Below are 17801 nucleotides of genomic sequence, written 5' to 3'. Positions count from 1 at the left end.
GGTCCAAGTCCATGCCAGTGGCCACTCTGGGCTCTGTGGGGTATCGCTCTTTGAGTCAGGATCTCCTCTCAACCATTTAGTCAATTGTGAGGGAGTGCATCAGATGCAAAGGCACTTGGAACTTCATTACTCAATACCTGATTTTGAAATGGGTACCAGGCCCTAAGAGCATCTCTCACCAGTACAGGCAGTCCCCGGGTTACGTACAAGATAGGGACTGTAGGTTTGTTCTTAAGTTGAATCTGTATGTAAGTCGGAACTGGCGTCAGCCGCTGCTGAAACTGATCAGTTTCAACCGCGGCTGAATCTGGACGCCAGTTCTGACTTACATACAGATTCAACTTAAGAAACCCAGGCGTCCCCAAGTCAGCTGGTGCTGAAACTGATCAGCGGCTGATTCCAGGAAGCCTGGGGCAGAGCAACTCTGCCTCGGGCTTCCTGTAGTCAGCTGCTGGTCAGTTTCAGCAGCGGCTGACTTGGGGACGCCTGGGGCAGAGCAGCTGGGGTGCTGCTGGGTTGGTCCGGAGCGGCACTGTGGGACCAACCCGGCAGCCCCCAGCTGCTCCACCCCAGAGGTAGGCAAGAAAAGCCTGGTCTCCGGGGGGGGGGGGGGGGGGGCACTAGCTGCACCCCCCTCCCCCCCCAAGCAGACCAGGGAGACGGGGGTGGTGGGACCGCCCAAGTCCTCCACGGCTTTGCTCGGTCTCCCTGGTCTGCTGACCTGGGAGACGCGGAGCAAAGCCGCAGAGCACACGGGCAGTGGGACAGTCCAGGCGCACCGCGGCTGTCCCAGTGCTGGCGTGCTCCGCGGCTTTGCTCCCCATCTCCCTGGTCTGCTGGTCAGACCAGGAAGACGGGGAGCAAAGCCGCGGAGCACGCCCGCAGGGGGACAGCTCAAGCGCGCCCAGGCTGTCCCATTGCGGGCGTGCTCCAAGGCTTTGCTCCCCGTCTCCCTGCAGACCAGGGAGACGGGGAGCAGCTTTTCTCGTCCCGGAAGACGGGGGCGGCGGACGACGACGCATCTGGGTGTCCCGCCGCTCCCGTCCTCCGGGGCAAGAAAAGCCCCGTTTGTAACTGCGGATGACATTAAAGTTTTACATCTTAAAATTTAATTCTACAAAGATAGTTGGGATTTAGAATATGGATAAGATTATGCATTGCTATTTGACTGGTACAGTTTGTTAATATCTAGTCAGTGTTATGTGCAGTTTATCTTCTCAACCAGCATTCATGTTTAATTTTACATATTTTTAACAAGATACAATTTGACTTGTATATGCACATATTTTAGTTTTATTTTGTTTGATTCAGAATCTACAGAGGTTACAACATGGTGCAAAGTCCAGCGGATGTCACTATGGAAAACAACATTTCTAGGGTTATCTCAGCAGTTTCCCATGCATTAACAACATCAACTACAAGAGCACTTACTGTGAGTATTTTAATAATCTATAAATAACATATAATTTTAATAAAATAGGGATCAGTAAATACATTCAGTACTTTCTTGCTATATGTGTTACCTCCACAGGGTTACCTGGGACCTCTGGAGCGTAGTGTAGGAGCCTCTACAGCTTGAGCTATAAAGCCAGCTGGAGCTCCCTTGTTCTAATCTCTCACTGTGAGTGGTCTAAGTGCCACTATCTGGGACAATGAACCACACTAAGGCTACGTCTAGACTGGCCCCTTCTTTGGAAGAGGCATGCTGATTTCTAAGTTTGGAATAGGGAAATCCGCGGGGGATATTTAAATATCCCCCGCGGGATTTAAATAAACATGGCTGCCGCTTTTTTCCGGCTTGAGGAAAAGCCGGAAAAGTGTGTCCAGACTTGCAAGTAGGAATAAGAGATCCTCCGGAAAAGGGCTTTATTCCGGAGGATCTTGCCAGTCTGGACGCTCTTTTCCGGCTTTTCCCCAAGCAGGAAAAAAAGCGGCGGCCATGTTTATTTAAATCCCGTGCGGGATATTTAAATCCCCCGCGCATTTCCCTATTCCAAACTTAAAAATTAGCATGCCTCTTCCGAAGAAGGGGCCAGTCTAGACGAAGCCTACGTGTGTGGGTTACATATGCATATGCCTCTGTACTGTCATACAGCGGTAATGAAGAAATGTTAATGATGGCGTTTGGAAATTCAATGTATTTTGCTCCTAACCCCTATACTGTTAACTGTAATGTAATATCTTCCTTAATTTCTTTCAGTTTGGCTGCTGTGAAGCTTTGTGTCTTCTCTCTACAACATTTCCCGTGTGCACATGGACTGTAGGATGGCACTGTGGGTATGTTTCTTCATCCAGTATACAAGCTTCTAGAATTCATATTTACAAAAACAGAGGACACTCATTCAGGTATCCAAAGCCCTGCTTTAATTATTTGCTGTTAAGCGTCACTTAGCAGTTGTTTAAAGATTTCATACAGATAGGCCTAATATTATTAGGCTCATAACAGGTTAGCATTGAATCAAGTAATAGATTTTCCATCATTTTAAATAATACAGTCCATATTCTGTGGTATTTGTAATTGTTTAAATAAATGGAGAAAATCAATGTTTATCTAGGAAATGGATAAAATATTGTGGTAGCAGAGGGGAAGGGGAAGTATTTTTTTTCAAGCTTCAGAAGGAATGTTATAAAATCTGCAGTGTTAAATAAAAACAAGTAGAGCAAAAGTCAGCTTTTTTTGTCTGAATTTTTCACATCATCTATACTTTATATCTGTATTGTAGGTGTTGGGCAATGGAAACTAGTGTGTAACTGTTGTTATAACAAGGATTTGCAGATGCCTCCCAGTTGCTTTTGTTGGGTAGATAAGTCTGCAAGACTTCATGGCAACAGCAAATGGAACCACTAGTGAAGTGCATAACTTTCCACTTACGTGGCTAATATGATTTTGAAAGACCCAAGATATTGTCTGTCGTGAGAAGAGATCTTTTACTTAAAGTAACTGTAGCCTTGTTAAATGCTAGTGTTTGATTCTCTTCTTTGGATACCATTGTATGTATTGCTGCCTGTCCATTAGGGTTGTAAAAATGCATTTAAAAATGTAACTGTGTTGTGTAACTGCTGAAAATCAACTTAAGTAAGCTTTATACTGCAGAGCTTGCAGCGAAGCCTGCCCAAGAGTAGGGTCAGCAGGGGCTGCTGCCAGTCTTGCCCCTGGGAGGAGGCTCTGCTGCGGCAGCAAAAGCGGCTTCCCAGGAACAAGGCCAGCAAGGGGAGCCATCATATAACCTGTAGCTGGGGGATGGCTGGGGGGTTGCTGATCCTGCCACTGACAGGTGCTGTTCGAGTGGACCCTGCAAGGCTGGAGCAACCCCCTGGCCAGGGCAGGTGGGGAGCTGCCCTGGCCCTACTAGCTAATTGGAACCAGTAAGCATCACCTGTTAACTATTAATATTGTAGCTGATTTTACATGTTGCGTGGTTGTGCATCTGTGGTGTTTGTGGGATTTTTTTTTGTTTTGGTCACAGTTTGTAGGACGTTGTGTGTATGTGTTCTGCTGCATCAGCTGTTTTCACTTAACCAAATATATAGTACAAACTCCCTGCTATCATCTGTGTGGACTTGCCAAATTGTTTGTTTTACTAGTTTCTGATGCTCCTCCCCCCCTTAAAATAGGCTTCTGTTCAAGTCCTTCAAGTTCGCATTTGTTTGGATGCTGGTTTCTCTCCCTATTTCCACATGTACAGAATTACACTCTCGTGTGCTTTCTCATATTTTCTACTTCAGCAGTTTTGGTTTTTTCTGATGGCTGAATCGCAAGGGAGAATCTTTACCTTAATTTCATTACTTGTGGTAAAATTATAAAAGCTTGCTGCTTCTCTGGTGGCTTGAAGTTGTGATGTGAAGCGTACCATCTAACAGTTTGTCTTTTTTGTTCATCAGCTTGCCCTTTCTTTTGTGAAGCTGCTGCAATTAGCAGTGCATAAAGGAAAGCTATGTCTCTTTGAGCTATAATCATCTCATTTTACATGGGAAATAGCCATAGACCTGATCAGTAATTGACTAGCAGGTAGGGCTGTCACTTGACCATGTTAACGCCTGCAGTTAACACAGGACAGGATTAACGCATTAATCCTTTTAATGTGTTAATGCTGCGCTGCCCCTTTGAAGTGCTGTTTTGACACTTTAAAGGGGAAGTGCATTAGGAGCCTGGGATCATTTCAAAGGGGCTTTGCAATGCTGAGCCGGGGATCAGCTGGAGTCCTCAGCTGATCCCAGGCTCCTAATACGCTACCCCTTCCAGCTGCCATCACAGCACTTCAAAAGGCCAACGCTGCATGAAACCCGGGGTCAGCTGGGGACTCCAGCTGATCCTGGGTTCCCTCAGTGCTGCCCCATGGAAATGTGGTACTGTCCCTTGGAAATGCCGGGGCAGTTTTTCCAAGGGGCAGCGCCACATGGAGCCGGGGTCAGCTAGGGACTCTAGCTGGTCCTGAGCTCCTGCAGTGCTGCCCCTTTGAAACACTCCCTCTGCATTTCGAACTGGCTGTGGTACTGAGCCTGGGATCAACTGAGGACTCCAGCTGATCCTGGGCTTCCACAGCGCTGCCCCTTTGAAACACTGCTGCAGCATGCACTATTAATCAATACATTTTTTAATTGCTTGACTAGCAGGATAAAAACTCATAGGTTTAAAAATAATTAAATTTTTGATTGTTTTAATTGGATTATTTAAATTTAAATTATATTTTTTCTTTAAAAATAAATCTGTTTCAAATGAAATCTGAATTTATTGCAAAATTTGTGATGGTCTAAACTTGTAAATGTGAAGCATATTTTGATAGAAGTTTGTTATTCAAAGCACTTAAAATTTAATAAATTGCTCTAATTCCAGTTACCATCGTAATGCAGGTTGACAAAAAAGAACAAAAGGTTAATAGCTAATAAAGAAGCAAAATATAATTCGTCACTTTCTCTTATACTAAAATATATATAGCTTATATTAAGCTATATGATGGCTTAAAATATTGTTATATAATTCTTCAATAACTGTATATAGCTATAGTCTACACTTCTAGTTAGCAAAAAAAAATTACCAAATCTAGTTTAATGGCTTTATTTAGTTATAAATTAACATGTTTGACTGGTTATGTTAACCAATAAGAATGTACCTTGCCTTAGAAAATGACTGAAGTACAAATGAAAATGCTGATTAAATTCAGGCTTTCCACTTGGTGATTAAAATCATGGTTTTGTTCACTAATCCTCTGTTGGAAGATCACAAAGAATAAAAAATGTATGGAAAAAAACCCTTCTTTTAAAAAAGACAATCTTTCTAAAAGCACACCAAAAGACTAAAAAATAATAAAGTGCACCAAAAAAGTCAAAAATAAAGTCTTAAGCTAGCAATTTAGGAGAAAGATTGGATGGCTAAGTATGGTTCAAGCTAGCTGCTGTTAGCCATCCAATCAACAGCAGCTAGCTTGAACCATACTTAGCCATCCAATCTTTCTCCTAAATTGCTAGCTTAAAACTTTATTTTTGACTTTTTTGGTGCACTTTATTATTTTTTAGTCTTTTGGTGTGCTTTTAGAAAGATTGTCTTTTTTAAAAGTTTTTTTTATTTTATTTTTGTCTTTTTAGTCTTAAGTCTAATGTGTTTCAAGTAATAAAAACTCCAAGGTTCATTTTGATATGCTTATATATTTTGAGGTAGACTTTTTTACATAATCTTTTTTGCACTAGGTATTTACATTTGTAATTATAAACAGTTGTGTTTAAGGCAAGGATCAAGTAATTGAGGTGATCGATCAATGGTTTTGTTGACTAAAAGGAGGAAGGCTTCAAAGACACTGTAATTCTTCTAAGGTGTCTTTATGACCAACATTGTCGCCCATTAATTTATTTGGATCGATTTTGTCGATCTCTACACTGTCTAAAGAACGTACTTGACTGAATGCCACAAATGGTTGAGCTGGCACAAATTATTGAGAGCTGAAGGTCACAACTGCTTTATGCATCGTAGTCCCTTGTAGTTTGTGGACGGTGACTTCATAAGCATGGATGATTGGAAGCATTTGCTGCACCACCAAGCTTTATCCAAAATTCGCTTGAAATTGACATGTAATTGACTCAGTGTGCTTTCTGACATCGCCTTCGAATTCAATTTAAACTTTACGGATATCGGTTTCGTGAATTTGGTTGTGTGGAAGTAGGGCCATATTATATTGGTGATGGTGCCAATTTTGCCTTTGATCAAGCAGTTTGCTTGGTCAACACTGTACGGAAGCACAGTAAGAGGCACCCAGATGTATTACAGTTCTCTTTAGAGTGCCTGCTGTTCGATTGATCTTTGTTGGGATAGCTCAATAAAGGTTAGGCACTCGTCTTTTCTGCTCAACGAGGGTATCTTGTGCTATGATTATGAACATTTGGAGGTTCGTATTGTCTAAACTGCACAAGACTTGATTATTGTGGTCATGTACCATTTTACAAGTCAGCATGATTCTCAAAACTTTTCTGGGTGAAAAGTCCCCTTGTTGTTCGCTTTCCTCACATTTACGTAGTAAAATATGTAGTTCTCATGTAAGTTTTCCTCTCAAAGATTATTTAAAATTTCGATAAATGTTGTATCCCCTCACTGTCACATGTTTTCAGTCAATTCACAAAAGCTAAAGAGGCGCCAGAGATGCACAGCGGGTCTTATTGAAACAGGTTGCTTATAAATGGGACTGGCTGATATTGGTGGAAGTTGAAGGAGATCACTGAAGAGCAAAATGTTCAAGCCTGCAAAAAGTTCATCAACATTAAGTTGGCTTAAACTTGACTGACAATCGGTATACACTAGCCACTCATATGATATAATAGAAACTTCATCAATGATAACAAATCTCACATTATGCCATTGGCGTCACATATGTTGAAGGTAATCTGCAGACAAGGGTGTGAAAGAGAGCATGTGGAGGTCTTTTTGAATGGGCACCATGAGCATTGAGTGCAGTATGAGCATTGAGGGCACCATGAGCATTGGCCGTTGACCAGTAGCGCAGCTTACTCCAGTGGGAGCTGCCGCTTTGATGAAAATCCCAGCAGGTTCTACTGGTCAGTAAAGATAACAAATCAGCTCAATCGCAGCTTGAATAGAAATGTCCTGCCATTGTGGTGCCTCCAGTGACGAACAACCGGAGAGGTGGTGGTGCTGGATTTTGATCTGTGGCTGATAGCTCACGCTGAATGTGGAATATAATGTAGTTGAACAGTTATCTCTGAGATTCATTCGAGATCTTCCACTTTCTAAATCTTCATTGGGCATGTTAAAGTTCGATTCTTCCACCTCAATCAACTGGATTTCATCTGGATTTCGATTCTGTTGAGATTCGCCGTCCTCTATCTGCATGAAAGTCTTAATTTGATCGATGGCAGCTTCGATTTCTTGTTTAAATTGCTAGAGTTCTTCGATGTTACTGTTCCTCAATCACAAAAAGTCTTGATTGGCAATAAAGGCTTACTTGGCAGTTCCATGTTCTTCCAAAAGCTCGGATTCCTTTAGAAAAGGTTTGTGAAGAACCAGCAAGTTATTGAAGTAGCTTTCTTTGTCTCTTATGTATGAAAAGTGAAGGGTGCGTATAATGTCTGGTCTTGTCCAAATATTTATTTTTGATCCATCTTTCAAGGTAAGCAAACGTGTGGGTACGTTCCCAGTCAAATCAAACTTTCATGAAGCCTCTGGAACTCGTCCCAGTCAAATCGAACTTTCCAGAAGCCCTTCTAACCCTTGCAATTCAAATACAATCTACACCCATGTGTTTGTATACGTATGTGCATGTGTGTGTGAAAGTTGAAAATTCCGTGACTGACAGATGGACAATAATGATGGCCGTTTAATCGAGAGATTGCCTAATAAAAATAGAATACTGTAGAAAGTGGGGTTGATTTTATTAAATAACTCATGTCTTTCTCTGAATCAAGTGTATCTGCCTGTGGTTTGTTAAAGGTCTATTAGTAGGTCCAAATTCAAGCTGCTTATTCTCATTTTCCAGGTTCTTTGTTTTTAGCCTCTTGTACTCCTTCTCAGCTTTAGTCTCTCCAAATATTTTCTTTGCCCATATTGTCTAATTTCTCCATTTTCCTATCTGTTTTTCATTCTATCCATAAATTTGAAATTGCTTGTCCACCATGCCTCCATTCTTTTTCATTAAATTTCTCCTCTGCTCCTTTTAGGGAGGCCTGCCAACTTTCGTATATAAATTCTACAAATAACATGTTCAAATAAAAACCATCTTCAAGATGCAAGCAGTACTCCTACATGATAGGAAATCAGGCATGGGCAATAATTTTTTGCCAGGGGCCATTTCAGGAATTTTTGAAGTGGTCCCAGGTCGCACCAGGAGGGGCAGGTCCAGGATACTTCCCTGCTTTCCTACCCACAAACCATAATTGGCCTGGGGGCGGGGGAGCAGCAGGGCTTCCATGGGCTGGATCAAACTGCTTGATGGGCCAGATGCAGCCCGCGGAGGCCCTTTTGCCCACCCCTGTTGTAGATCATATTGTCTTTTTGTTTTTCCTCTCTGCCCAAGCCCTTCATTTGGTGGTGTTTCTGTTGTTGACATGTTGTGTGATGGTACTATAATTAAATAGCGGAAGCCTTGGCCTCTTGTAATCTTTGATCCCATTGTACTAGCCGTGTAGTATGTAGGTAATTCCCTGTGGCTTTTCTGTTTCCTGTGGCATTATTTACATCCTCTACTGAAATGTTGTGGTTGTATACACTGTTCAAGACCTGTTTCATTCCACCTTTATACTTGGCAACATTCTAGCTATCATGAAATTATTTCATATATGATTCTTGTATATGTAGGCATACACATAGATGGTAGGATAAATGTTGAAATACTTTTCAATTGTGTAGAATGAAAAAATCTGTACTAGTAGTGGAACTCTCAATCTGAAGAGTAATTACTTTCTGTGTAAATGATTTAAATGTTAGAAGATGAGTTCTCTTTTGATTAAACTAATGGTTCTCAACTAGGAATCTGAAGGGGCCATGAACCGGTTTTAGGGTGCCTGTCAAGCACGGCTGCCATTAGATTTGGTGGTGCCTAGGGCAGAAAGCCAAAATACTGCCACATCGGGCAGAAGCCTGGGTACCTGAGGTCTGTCACCTGGGGCTAGGGCTGAAATCAAAGCCTGAAGAACTTAGCTTCATGTGGGGCTTTTGACAGTTGCCATGCTTGTTATCCTCAACACTGGTCTGGCTTACATGCAGAAAAGCAGTTGTGGCACAAGTGGGCCGTGGAGTGTTTATAAGATGTTGTGGAGAGGAGGAATGCTTTGCCCTGAATTTAGCCCTACCTATTTGGAAGTTCTTGAACTGAATAAATTTGAACTTCCTATAAGTCATTTTTGCAAAGAAACTTTAATTTTTTAGAAAATGAAGTGGAAATGTAGGGGACAAGTTCCATATCTTTGAAAAGATTTGTCTGCATCTCATAAAACTCTTAATATTTCTTTTGGCTAGTCTGTGCTTTTGAAACTTGAAGCATGTAGAGACCTTTTTGATAAAATTATAGTATGGCAAAATCAGGTTTCCAAGAGAACATTTTCACATCTTAACTGGTGTTCCTCAATAAGTCTAGAACTATGGGCTCATCTAGACTACACAGAATGATTGAAAGAGGATATGCAAATTCTGTGTGAATTTGCATATCTTCTTCCGATCGCACTTTTGAAAGTGCAAGTAGTTTAGACGCAGCTTTTTTGGTGAACCGCCCCTTGTCGAAAAGCTGCGTAAACATCATTTTGCATATCCTCTTTCGACCATTCCGCGTAGTCTAGATGAGCCCTAAGAGAAACAATGTCTGTACTGTTTGAGCTTTAGTTTTTGAAACATTTAAATTCATATCTTTGTCCATTGCTATTCTTAATATGTGCCTATTCCTAAACAATGTTACATTATCTATTTGTGAGCATTTTAATTCCATAGTTAATATCAGACCATTGTTTTGTGTTATATCTTTCCTTAATATTGAAATACTCATAAGCAAATCATTATTTAATTGTCCACCAATAGGTTCCCTAAGTAGTTATGATGATCACTGTGTTAGCAAAGCACTCTAATTCTTTAATAGATTCGCAGCAGCTTGCATGTTAATCTTTGCTGAAACTATTGTTTTGCGGGCTGAAGTCAAGATACTAAAGGTGATTTAGTTGTACAGATAGATGAGTTTCTAATAAATAAGAAATTAGATGTAAAAATGTTAAAATCATTTATCTCACTTTTAGTTTCCATGAGACTTAAAATTTGTCTAAAATGTTTGACAATTTTCATAATTAAACTTTCAGTGTTTCCCAGCTGAATCCTTCAGAAGAATCTCAGAAGAGCTGTACTATTGGAATGGCTGGTATGGTTTTATCCCTTCTTTCAACTGCCTGGTTCCCACTGGATCTTTCTGCACACCAAGATGCTTTAATTTTGATTGGAAACTTGCTTGCAGGTAGACAACAATTTTGGGCTTTTTCATTGTGATAATTTCCATTATGTAGTCAGAAAGCCCTATCTCTGTTTCACTGTAGGCAGTAAATATTCGCAAGCTTCAGAGCTTAAGAATTGCAGAAGAGGGTGGGAAGTTGTAACTGGGGTTGTGCATTGTTTTTCTTTATTTGGCTGGGCATCTAATGTTCATGCATGATAGTTATCTAGATATGTGAGCCTTCTCAAATATATTAAAATGTATAGGCTTTTCCTATATAACCCGGTAAGCATATTGTTCTTCTTCCTAATACCACTTTACAACATTCTACTAGCTGAGGAGTTATGCCTCTTAGATTTGAATTGGATAAAGGAGTCGTTAACACAAGGCACAATGATCTCTCTTAACAACAGGCCATTAGGTCACTAGTTAACACGTGGCTTTACCTAATTCTAGGCCTTTTATGTGGTACTTGTACATGTAATTTTAGGGCTGGAACAGTCTCATAAAGCCCAGATTTCCACTTGGTCTGTTCTTATTGGTCCTTTGATCTTTCTATTTTTAAATAACCGTAAGAGAAGGGATCTGTGTGTAGAATGGCCTATATAGGATATGTCGGTAGCAGAACATAACTTGAGAAATAGCTCAGTTATAACTGTTTACATTTCTTTAGGCTCAGATGTCTTCCCTAAAACAACTTGGACTTTGATACTTGACTACTGTTGCATACTTTGTGCACGTAACGATATTGTCTATATAGTCATAAGACATAATGTGTGGGTATTTATATTTACAATTAAAATGAAATTTTAATTAAAGTGGTATAGAGAAAGTGTGTCTAAGCATATTAGTGATAAACTGTTTTAAGTAAGATTTTATTTTTCCTTGCTTTGTATTCACTGCTCATATAGAGAATATAATTGACTAAAGATGTAACTTTAAAATAGTTTCTGCTAACATTTTTCAAATCCAAGTTGTGATGTGTTCCCCTGGCATACCACATCAACTGGCATCCCACTGAGGCCCTGATCCACCAACCTGCGCTCCCTTTTACACTATATTGCTGTGATAAGCTGACAAGCCTTCTAGGCTTTAGTCTGCACTTTCACCAGCATACATACAAGTAGGAGCGTACCCAGCTGCAGTATGTGCAGAGGGTTCTATAACCAACACTTGCATGGGTAGGCTTTTGCTAGGGTACCTCTCAGTTCCTAAAGCCTGTAATCCCTCTGCAGTTTAAACTCAAAATTATACTGCTTTGCACTGCACAGGAAACTGTACAGCATAAGCTCATAAAATTTGCTGCCTCCTTCAGTATGAAGGGGAAACACAACAGCTTTATCCTCCCTGGGTTATGATTCCCACATGCTGGTTTTAGATAAAGCAAAAACAAGTATTAAATATAAAAGATAGATTGTAAGTGATTATAAGGGGTAGTAAACAGATCAAAGCAGATTAGTTAGCAAATAAATGAATAAAAATGCAAGCTAAACTTAATATTTTAAATAGATTGGGCACAAATAGCAGATCCTCACTCTGAGTTTGGATGAGCAAATTCCAGCCTGCAGGTGGGATCTGGTCCACAGGGTTAGTTCCTGGTGGACCCCCACCTCTGTATTTATCTGTGCCTTTGCAGGTATCAAGCGAGCTATCAGGGATGCATGGATATCTCTTGGGGATGATCTAGATCAGGGGTGGGCAATAATTTTTGACTGGAGGCCACTTCAGAAATGTTTGAAGTGGCCCCAGGCCACCCTGGAAGGGGCGGGGCCTGAGATGGAAGGGGCAGGACACTTCTGTGTTTCCCCACCCGCTGACCCTGATTGGTCTGGGTATTGAGGAGTGGGTAAAGTCTCCCCCGCCCCCCGAGAGAACTGCCAATAGCTGGTGGTTCCGTCTAGGTACTAGGGTTGCCAGGTAGTCTGGTATTTTCGCCTCCTGTCTGGTTTAAAAAAAAAAAAAAAAATTCAGAGAATACTGGACACCTGAGAAGTTGTCTGGTATTTTCTGAATTTTTCCGCAGCCAGGAGGCAAAAATGCTTGGCACCTTGCAACCCTACAAACACTCAGCTCCTGGCCCCCCCCCCCAAGCCGCCCCTAACACCCCCAGTCTTCTGACCCCAGCCCCCATGCTTATCTGGTTCCCCAAGGCTGCCGGCACAAAATAGCTGCTGGCCAAAAGACCTAGGGGAAGCAATGAATCCCCTGGGTCTTAGTGCTCAACCGATCTCCGGTTCCTATCTTTGCACTCACTTTGAAATGGGACATGCTGTTTTAATGCTGTTTTATTTTAATTTGTTTTTTGGCTTAAGTCCTTAGAGTCTTTTATGTATGTATGTATTTATTTTCTCAACAACTTTGGTCTCTCCCCCCCCCCCCCCCTTCTTTTTTTCTCCCTTCAACAGAATTTTTTCCTGGTGTGGTGGGGTTTTTTTTGCGGGGGGGGGGGGGGGGTGTTCGGTATTTTTGTTTCAACCATCTGGCAACCCTACTAGGTACCCGTCCCGCTGGCAGAGGGAGGAGACTTCCCATGCTCCCCCCTGCTGCCCCTCAGGTCAATCAGGGCCTGGGGATGGGGAACACATGAAGTCTCTGGCTCCCTTCCCCTGCCCTACAAGGGAGTGCTGCACATAAAGTCAACTGCCAACTGAGCAGCAGCTGGTAGTTGACTTCAAGTGCTGAGCCCCTTACAGTGCAGGAGGAGACTTCACTCACGCTCCCCCTACCCCCAAGGCCTCAATCCCCAGCTGTTCCGTTCACAGACCAAAAATCCCTTTAGCCTGAATCTAGCACATTCTCCAGCACACTCTCTAGTTCAGTCTTTGAGTTTTCTTGAATAGGTAGTGAAGAGCCAAGATGATGTCAATCCCCTGCTTTATATAGCTTTTGCATATGGCAGGAGCCCTTTGTCAATGGAAAAATACTGACATCCCAATGACATCTCACACAATTTATCTTGCAAAAATATATCATAACATGATTATAATAGTTTAACTTGTTATGATTATTATAATCCTAATAATATCACTGTGAAGTATAGAGTGCAATGTGACACCAGTTTTAAGTAATGGGTTATTATTTCAGCAAGTGCGCCCAAATCCTTGAAAAACCCCTGGACTACTGAAGATGATGTGAATCCAGGTGCTGCTAAACAGGAGGAGCCATGGCCAGCTTTGGCTGACCGAACTCTTGTTACTTTGGTAGAACAACTCTTCTCTCACTTACTGAAGACAATTAATATATGTGCTCATGTAGTGGATGATGTTGCTCCTGGCTCAGCAATAAAGGTATGAATTTTATTACATTAAATTACTCCAAAATGCTTGTGATTTATAGCTGCTGTTGACCTGTGCACTCGGAGAAGATTTAGGCATCCAAAATATTTTATTTGGTGGAGAGTTCAGTGAAAACATGGCATTATGGACTTCTGTGAGGGTTAACAACGTGAATAACTAGCCAGCATCCTCAATGTGTTGTGCGCTGCTGTGTCTTCACTCCTATTTTTAGCATCTCATGCTCTCTGTCTTCCATGTGCTGGGTGGATATGCCCTATGAGTGCAATGTTACCGTTCTGGTTCTAAGCAGGGTTTATTGATCCCTCTGTCTCATTTAGCCATTACCATATTATTTGAATGCTTCCAAGAATATATAAATAACAGTCTTCCTTTCTTCAAATAGTTTGAGTAAACAGTTTTTAAAATATTTGTATTTGCTTATTGAGAGAATTGATTGAGAATATCAAGTAAAAAAAAATGTTTTGCATTTAGTTTCGAAAATATTGAAGTACCTGGTCATTCCTACCTCTGGGGAAGCAAGTTGATTTTCTGTCTACTGCGTGAGCCTCCACCTTGCTGGTGGACAGCTTAATTTCTCTTGTAGAATTTAGCTCTCATGGAGCTAGGTTGTGGTCATGGGAGGAGAGATGATGTCTGAAGTCACCAACACTAATTCTGTGGAAGACTTTGAACATTAGAGCAGAGACCTTGACCTATATTCTGTATTATAGGGGAGCCTATAAAGAGGTCAAAGCACTGGGTTATGCCCTCATGATAAACTGGTGCCAAGTACTACTTTCGGTGTGGTTGGCTGGCTTGTTATATAGCCCCAAACACATTTTAAATGGAGAGAGAGGGGCTGTTTTTAGTATTTATACAATGGAAGGTTTGTTTTATAGAATGTAGTTTGAAAGGTTTTTTAAACGAGGCTAAATTTTGAGACTAAACATAATGGCCATTCAGACCATTTTTGTTAAAATCTGGGGAGGGAGAGTTGCCTGCTATAACTATAGTACAGTAAAACCTGGGTTATCCAGCATGCCCGGGGATTAGGGTGTGCCAGTATCCTAAAAATTGTGGTTATCTAAGTAGGGAGGAGGGGGTGTGGGAGCTGTGTGGGGGCCGGGATGTGGCCTGCTGGGGGGGTCCAGGATGCAGCCTGGCGAGGGAGGTGGAAGCCAGGGGGCAGAGATGGATGAGGCGGCCTGCTGGGGGGGGAGAGGAAGAGGGCGGGATGCTTGCTGCTTGCTTCCGGCTGCCATTTGTCCCTCCCCCAGGTACATGCTGCACGCTCATCTAAGGAGCGGCCCGGCACTTAAAGTGCCAGTTTCCCTTTTTGTTTTGTTTTGCTTTTCCCAGCATCAGAATTTTGCTGGTTTCTACAGTTTTCTGGATGCTTAAGTTCTGAATAGCGCAGGTTTTAATGTAGTATGTTTTTGGTATTCTTTTACCTTACTGGAACCTTAAGAAATTTAGTAGTAAAACCCTTGATCTTTGTAGTTCTTATGCTAAAGTTGAACGTTAAAATACTCTTGTATTCTCCTCTCCATTCCAATACAATTGCATCCTGGCCTCCTGTCATGATGCCTCGGCTGGTCACAGCTAAGAATACCAGATTCAGGACAAACTATTGAGAAATGGGACAGACACGCTTCAAAGTCGTGGTGGTTCTTGTACAAGATATACCAAGCCAGTAGCAAAAGTAAACTTGTGTTTCACCACAGTGATTTAAGAAGTCAGAAATGCAGTTTCCTTAGGTTTCTAGTAATTATTTCACCTCCTAGACAGTAAACCATATGATGAGTGGTTATTTAAAGCAAATCTAATAAAAAAAAAGTGTTCTAATCCCACCAGATGAGTCTCCTACCCAGGTAAATATGTAACTTAGATCTTACCAATAATCATGCTGTTGCCAATCCTTTAGTATCTAATACAGTTAACTGGCTAAATGAAATATTTAATTGGTTATCTGTTCATCCACTATTTTACTTTTCCCCCCTAGTACAGTAAACTTCCGAAGATCCGGCACCTTTAGGACCCACGGGGTGCCGGATTATCAGATATGACGGATTATCAGAAGGGGGGTCTGGAGTGGGGTGGGAGGGGATGCCACCCTAGACCCCTCATAGCCCCCCCCCCCATGATAGTCCGGCTCTGCCCCAGGCGTCCCTGATTCAGTTGCTGCTGGTGAGTTTCAGCAGCAGCTGAATTGGGGATGCCTGCAATAGAGCAGCTGGGGTGCTGCCAGGTTGGTCCCGCAGCACCGAGGGGCGGCACTACGGCACCAACCCAGCTGCACTCCAGCTGCTCTTGGGGACGCCTGCTGCCCGGTTGGTCTCGTAGCGCCGCCCCTCGGCACTGCGGGACCAACCCGGCAGGACCCCAGCTGCTCTGCCCCAGGGGTCCTGCCGGGTTGGTCCCGCAGTGCCGAGGGGCGGTGCTACGAGACCAACCCGGCAGCACCCCAGCTGCTCTGCCCCAGGCGTCCAGATTCAGCCTGCTGGGGAAACTGATGCTGCTGGTCAGTTTCAGCAGTGGCTGAATCCCGACACCTGGGGCAAAGCAGCTGGGGTGCTGCAGGGTTGGTCTCGTAGCGCCGCCCCTCGGTACTGCGGGACCAACCCGGCAGCACCCCAGCTGCTCTGCCCCAGGGGTCCCCAAGTCAGCTGCTGCTGAAACAGATCAGCGGCTGATTCCAGGAAGCCCCGGGCAGAGCTTCTCTGCCCGGGGCTTCCTGGAATCAGCGGCTGATCTGTTTCAGCAGCGGCTGAATCGGGGACCCCTGGGGCAGAGCAGGTGGGGTCCTTCCAGGTTGGTCCCGCAGCGCTGTCCTTTGGCGCTACGGGACCAACCCGGCAGCACTCCAGCTGCTCTGCCCCAGGCGTCCCCAAGAGCGGCTGGGGTGCTGCCGGGTTGGTCCCGCAGCCCTGAGGGGCAGTGCTACGAGACCAACCCGGCAGCACCCCAGCTGCTCTGCTCCCGGCTTCCCCGATTCAGCTGCTGGTCAGTTTCAGCAGCAGCTGAATGGGGGAAGCCTGTCCGGCTGCCCCAGCACTTCTGGGTTCCCGATGGTGCTGGACCATCAGGAGTCCCGGAGCATTGGATGCCGGACTAATGGAGTTTTACTGTAGTAACAATACTCTACATGATCATATTTTAATTATACAACATCATATCTCTGAACTAATAAGATTAGGTGCAACCATTGTTGAAAAAGGCAGGAGTCATTAAATGTGTATATCCCTGTAAATATAGTCTCTATTTAGACGAGGGGGAAAGTGCTGATGAGTTAAATACCACACTATTTCAAATGTTTTTACTTTAGGCAGCATTACCTTCTCTCTCAAACCCACCTTCTCTAAGTCCAATTCGTCGGAAAGGAAAAGAAAGAGAACCTGTGGAACAAACATCTGTACCAATGAGCCCTAAAAAGGGAAGTGAAATTAATCCAGGTAAGGAGGTTGTGTGTACAAGGAGTATTGTGAAGAAATACTGGTTTGCATAATTCACTTTACTGTGAAATTCTAGCATTAATTCTGAGGAAGACTGCATACAGTCAGAAGAAAGTAAAAATATTTTCAGTGCTTAAATCTTGAGTGGCAAATCTTTTTCGTAAAGAACTCGTTAACTCTTTGGGAGCAGTATGGATTTGTGCCTCTCATTGTTATAATTGTGCTTTGAATCTCATAAACTGTTGATTAAAAATAAAAATTAGTTTATATATTTGCTCTGAAAATGGAAGCTCTTTTCCTGTTCAGAGAATAGAGTGACTGATCCTGAAAAGCAAAACTCTAAACATTGAAAGTAAGAGCTTGCAGGTTTCTCTGTATCTATTGCAGAAATGGGCAGGAGTAAAAGGAGCAAAGTTTATTCTCCTTTTTGGAAGTTCTCCATAACTATTTTAGTGAGTCCTGTGTCAGTTAATTGACTTACTTTGTAGCTGATTGGCATCAGATATATTGTGGTGGTGTTCTGTAAATTCTGGTCCTTTGAGTCATCCTCTGAGCTTAAATCACAGTTCTTATTCTAATCATTCAAATATATATGTTGGTTCATTTTACAGTGCATTTAAAAGTGATTCATTATATTCCATAGAGTTCATCCATATTTAATTTAA

The 17801-nt window shown here is 42.6% G+C and overlaps 1 protein-coding gene across 6 annotated transcripts in view; it reads left to right on the top strand.

Annotated features, from left to right (window-relative positions):
- Positions 1-17801, top strand: part of HTT (huntingtin) — a 204258-nt gene that overhangs the window by 77035 nt on the left and 109422 nt on the right. For 4 of the 6 annotated variants that reach the window (XM_006128262.4, XM_075930826.1, XM_006128261.4 and 1 more), the window contains 5 exons: positions 1312-1432; positions 2201-2346; positions 10282-10433; positions 13494-13696; positions 17010-17136. In XM_006128262.4, the coding sequence (XP_006128324.1) occupies positions 1312-1432; positions 2201-2346; positions 10282-10433; positions 13494-13696; positions 17010-17136 (749 nt within the window). The remainder of the gene's footprint in view (positions 1-1311; positions 1433-2200; positions 2347-10281; positions 10434-13493; positions 13697-17009; positions 17137-17801) is intronic. The other 2 variants (XM_006128263.4, XM_075930827.1) reach the window with 1 other exon arrangement.

The sequence above is a fragment of the Pelodiscus sinensis genome, chromosome 5, assembly GCF_049634645.1.
Source record: "Pelodiscus sinensis isolate JC-2024 chromosome 5, ASM4963464v1, whole genome shotgun sequence".
Lineage (NCBI taxonomy): Eukaryota > Metazoa > Chordata > Testudines > Trionychidae > Pelodiscus > Pelodiscus sinensis.
Note: the sequence above shows the minus strand (reverse complement) of the source record. Positions and strands in the feature narration are given on the sequence as shown.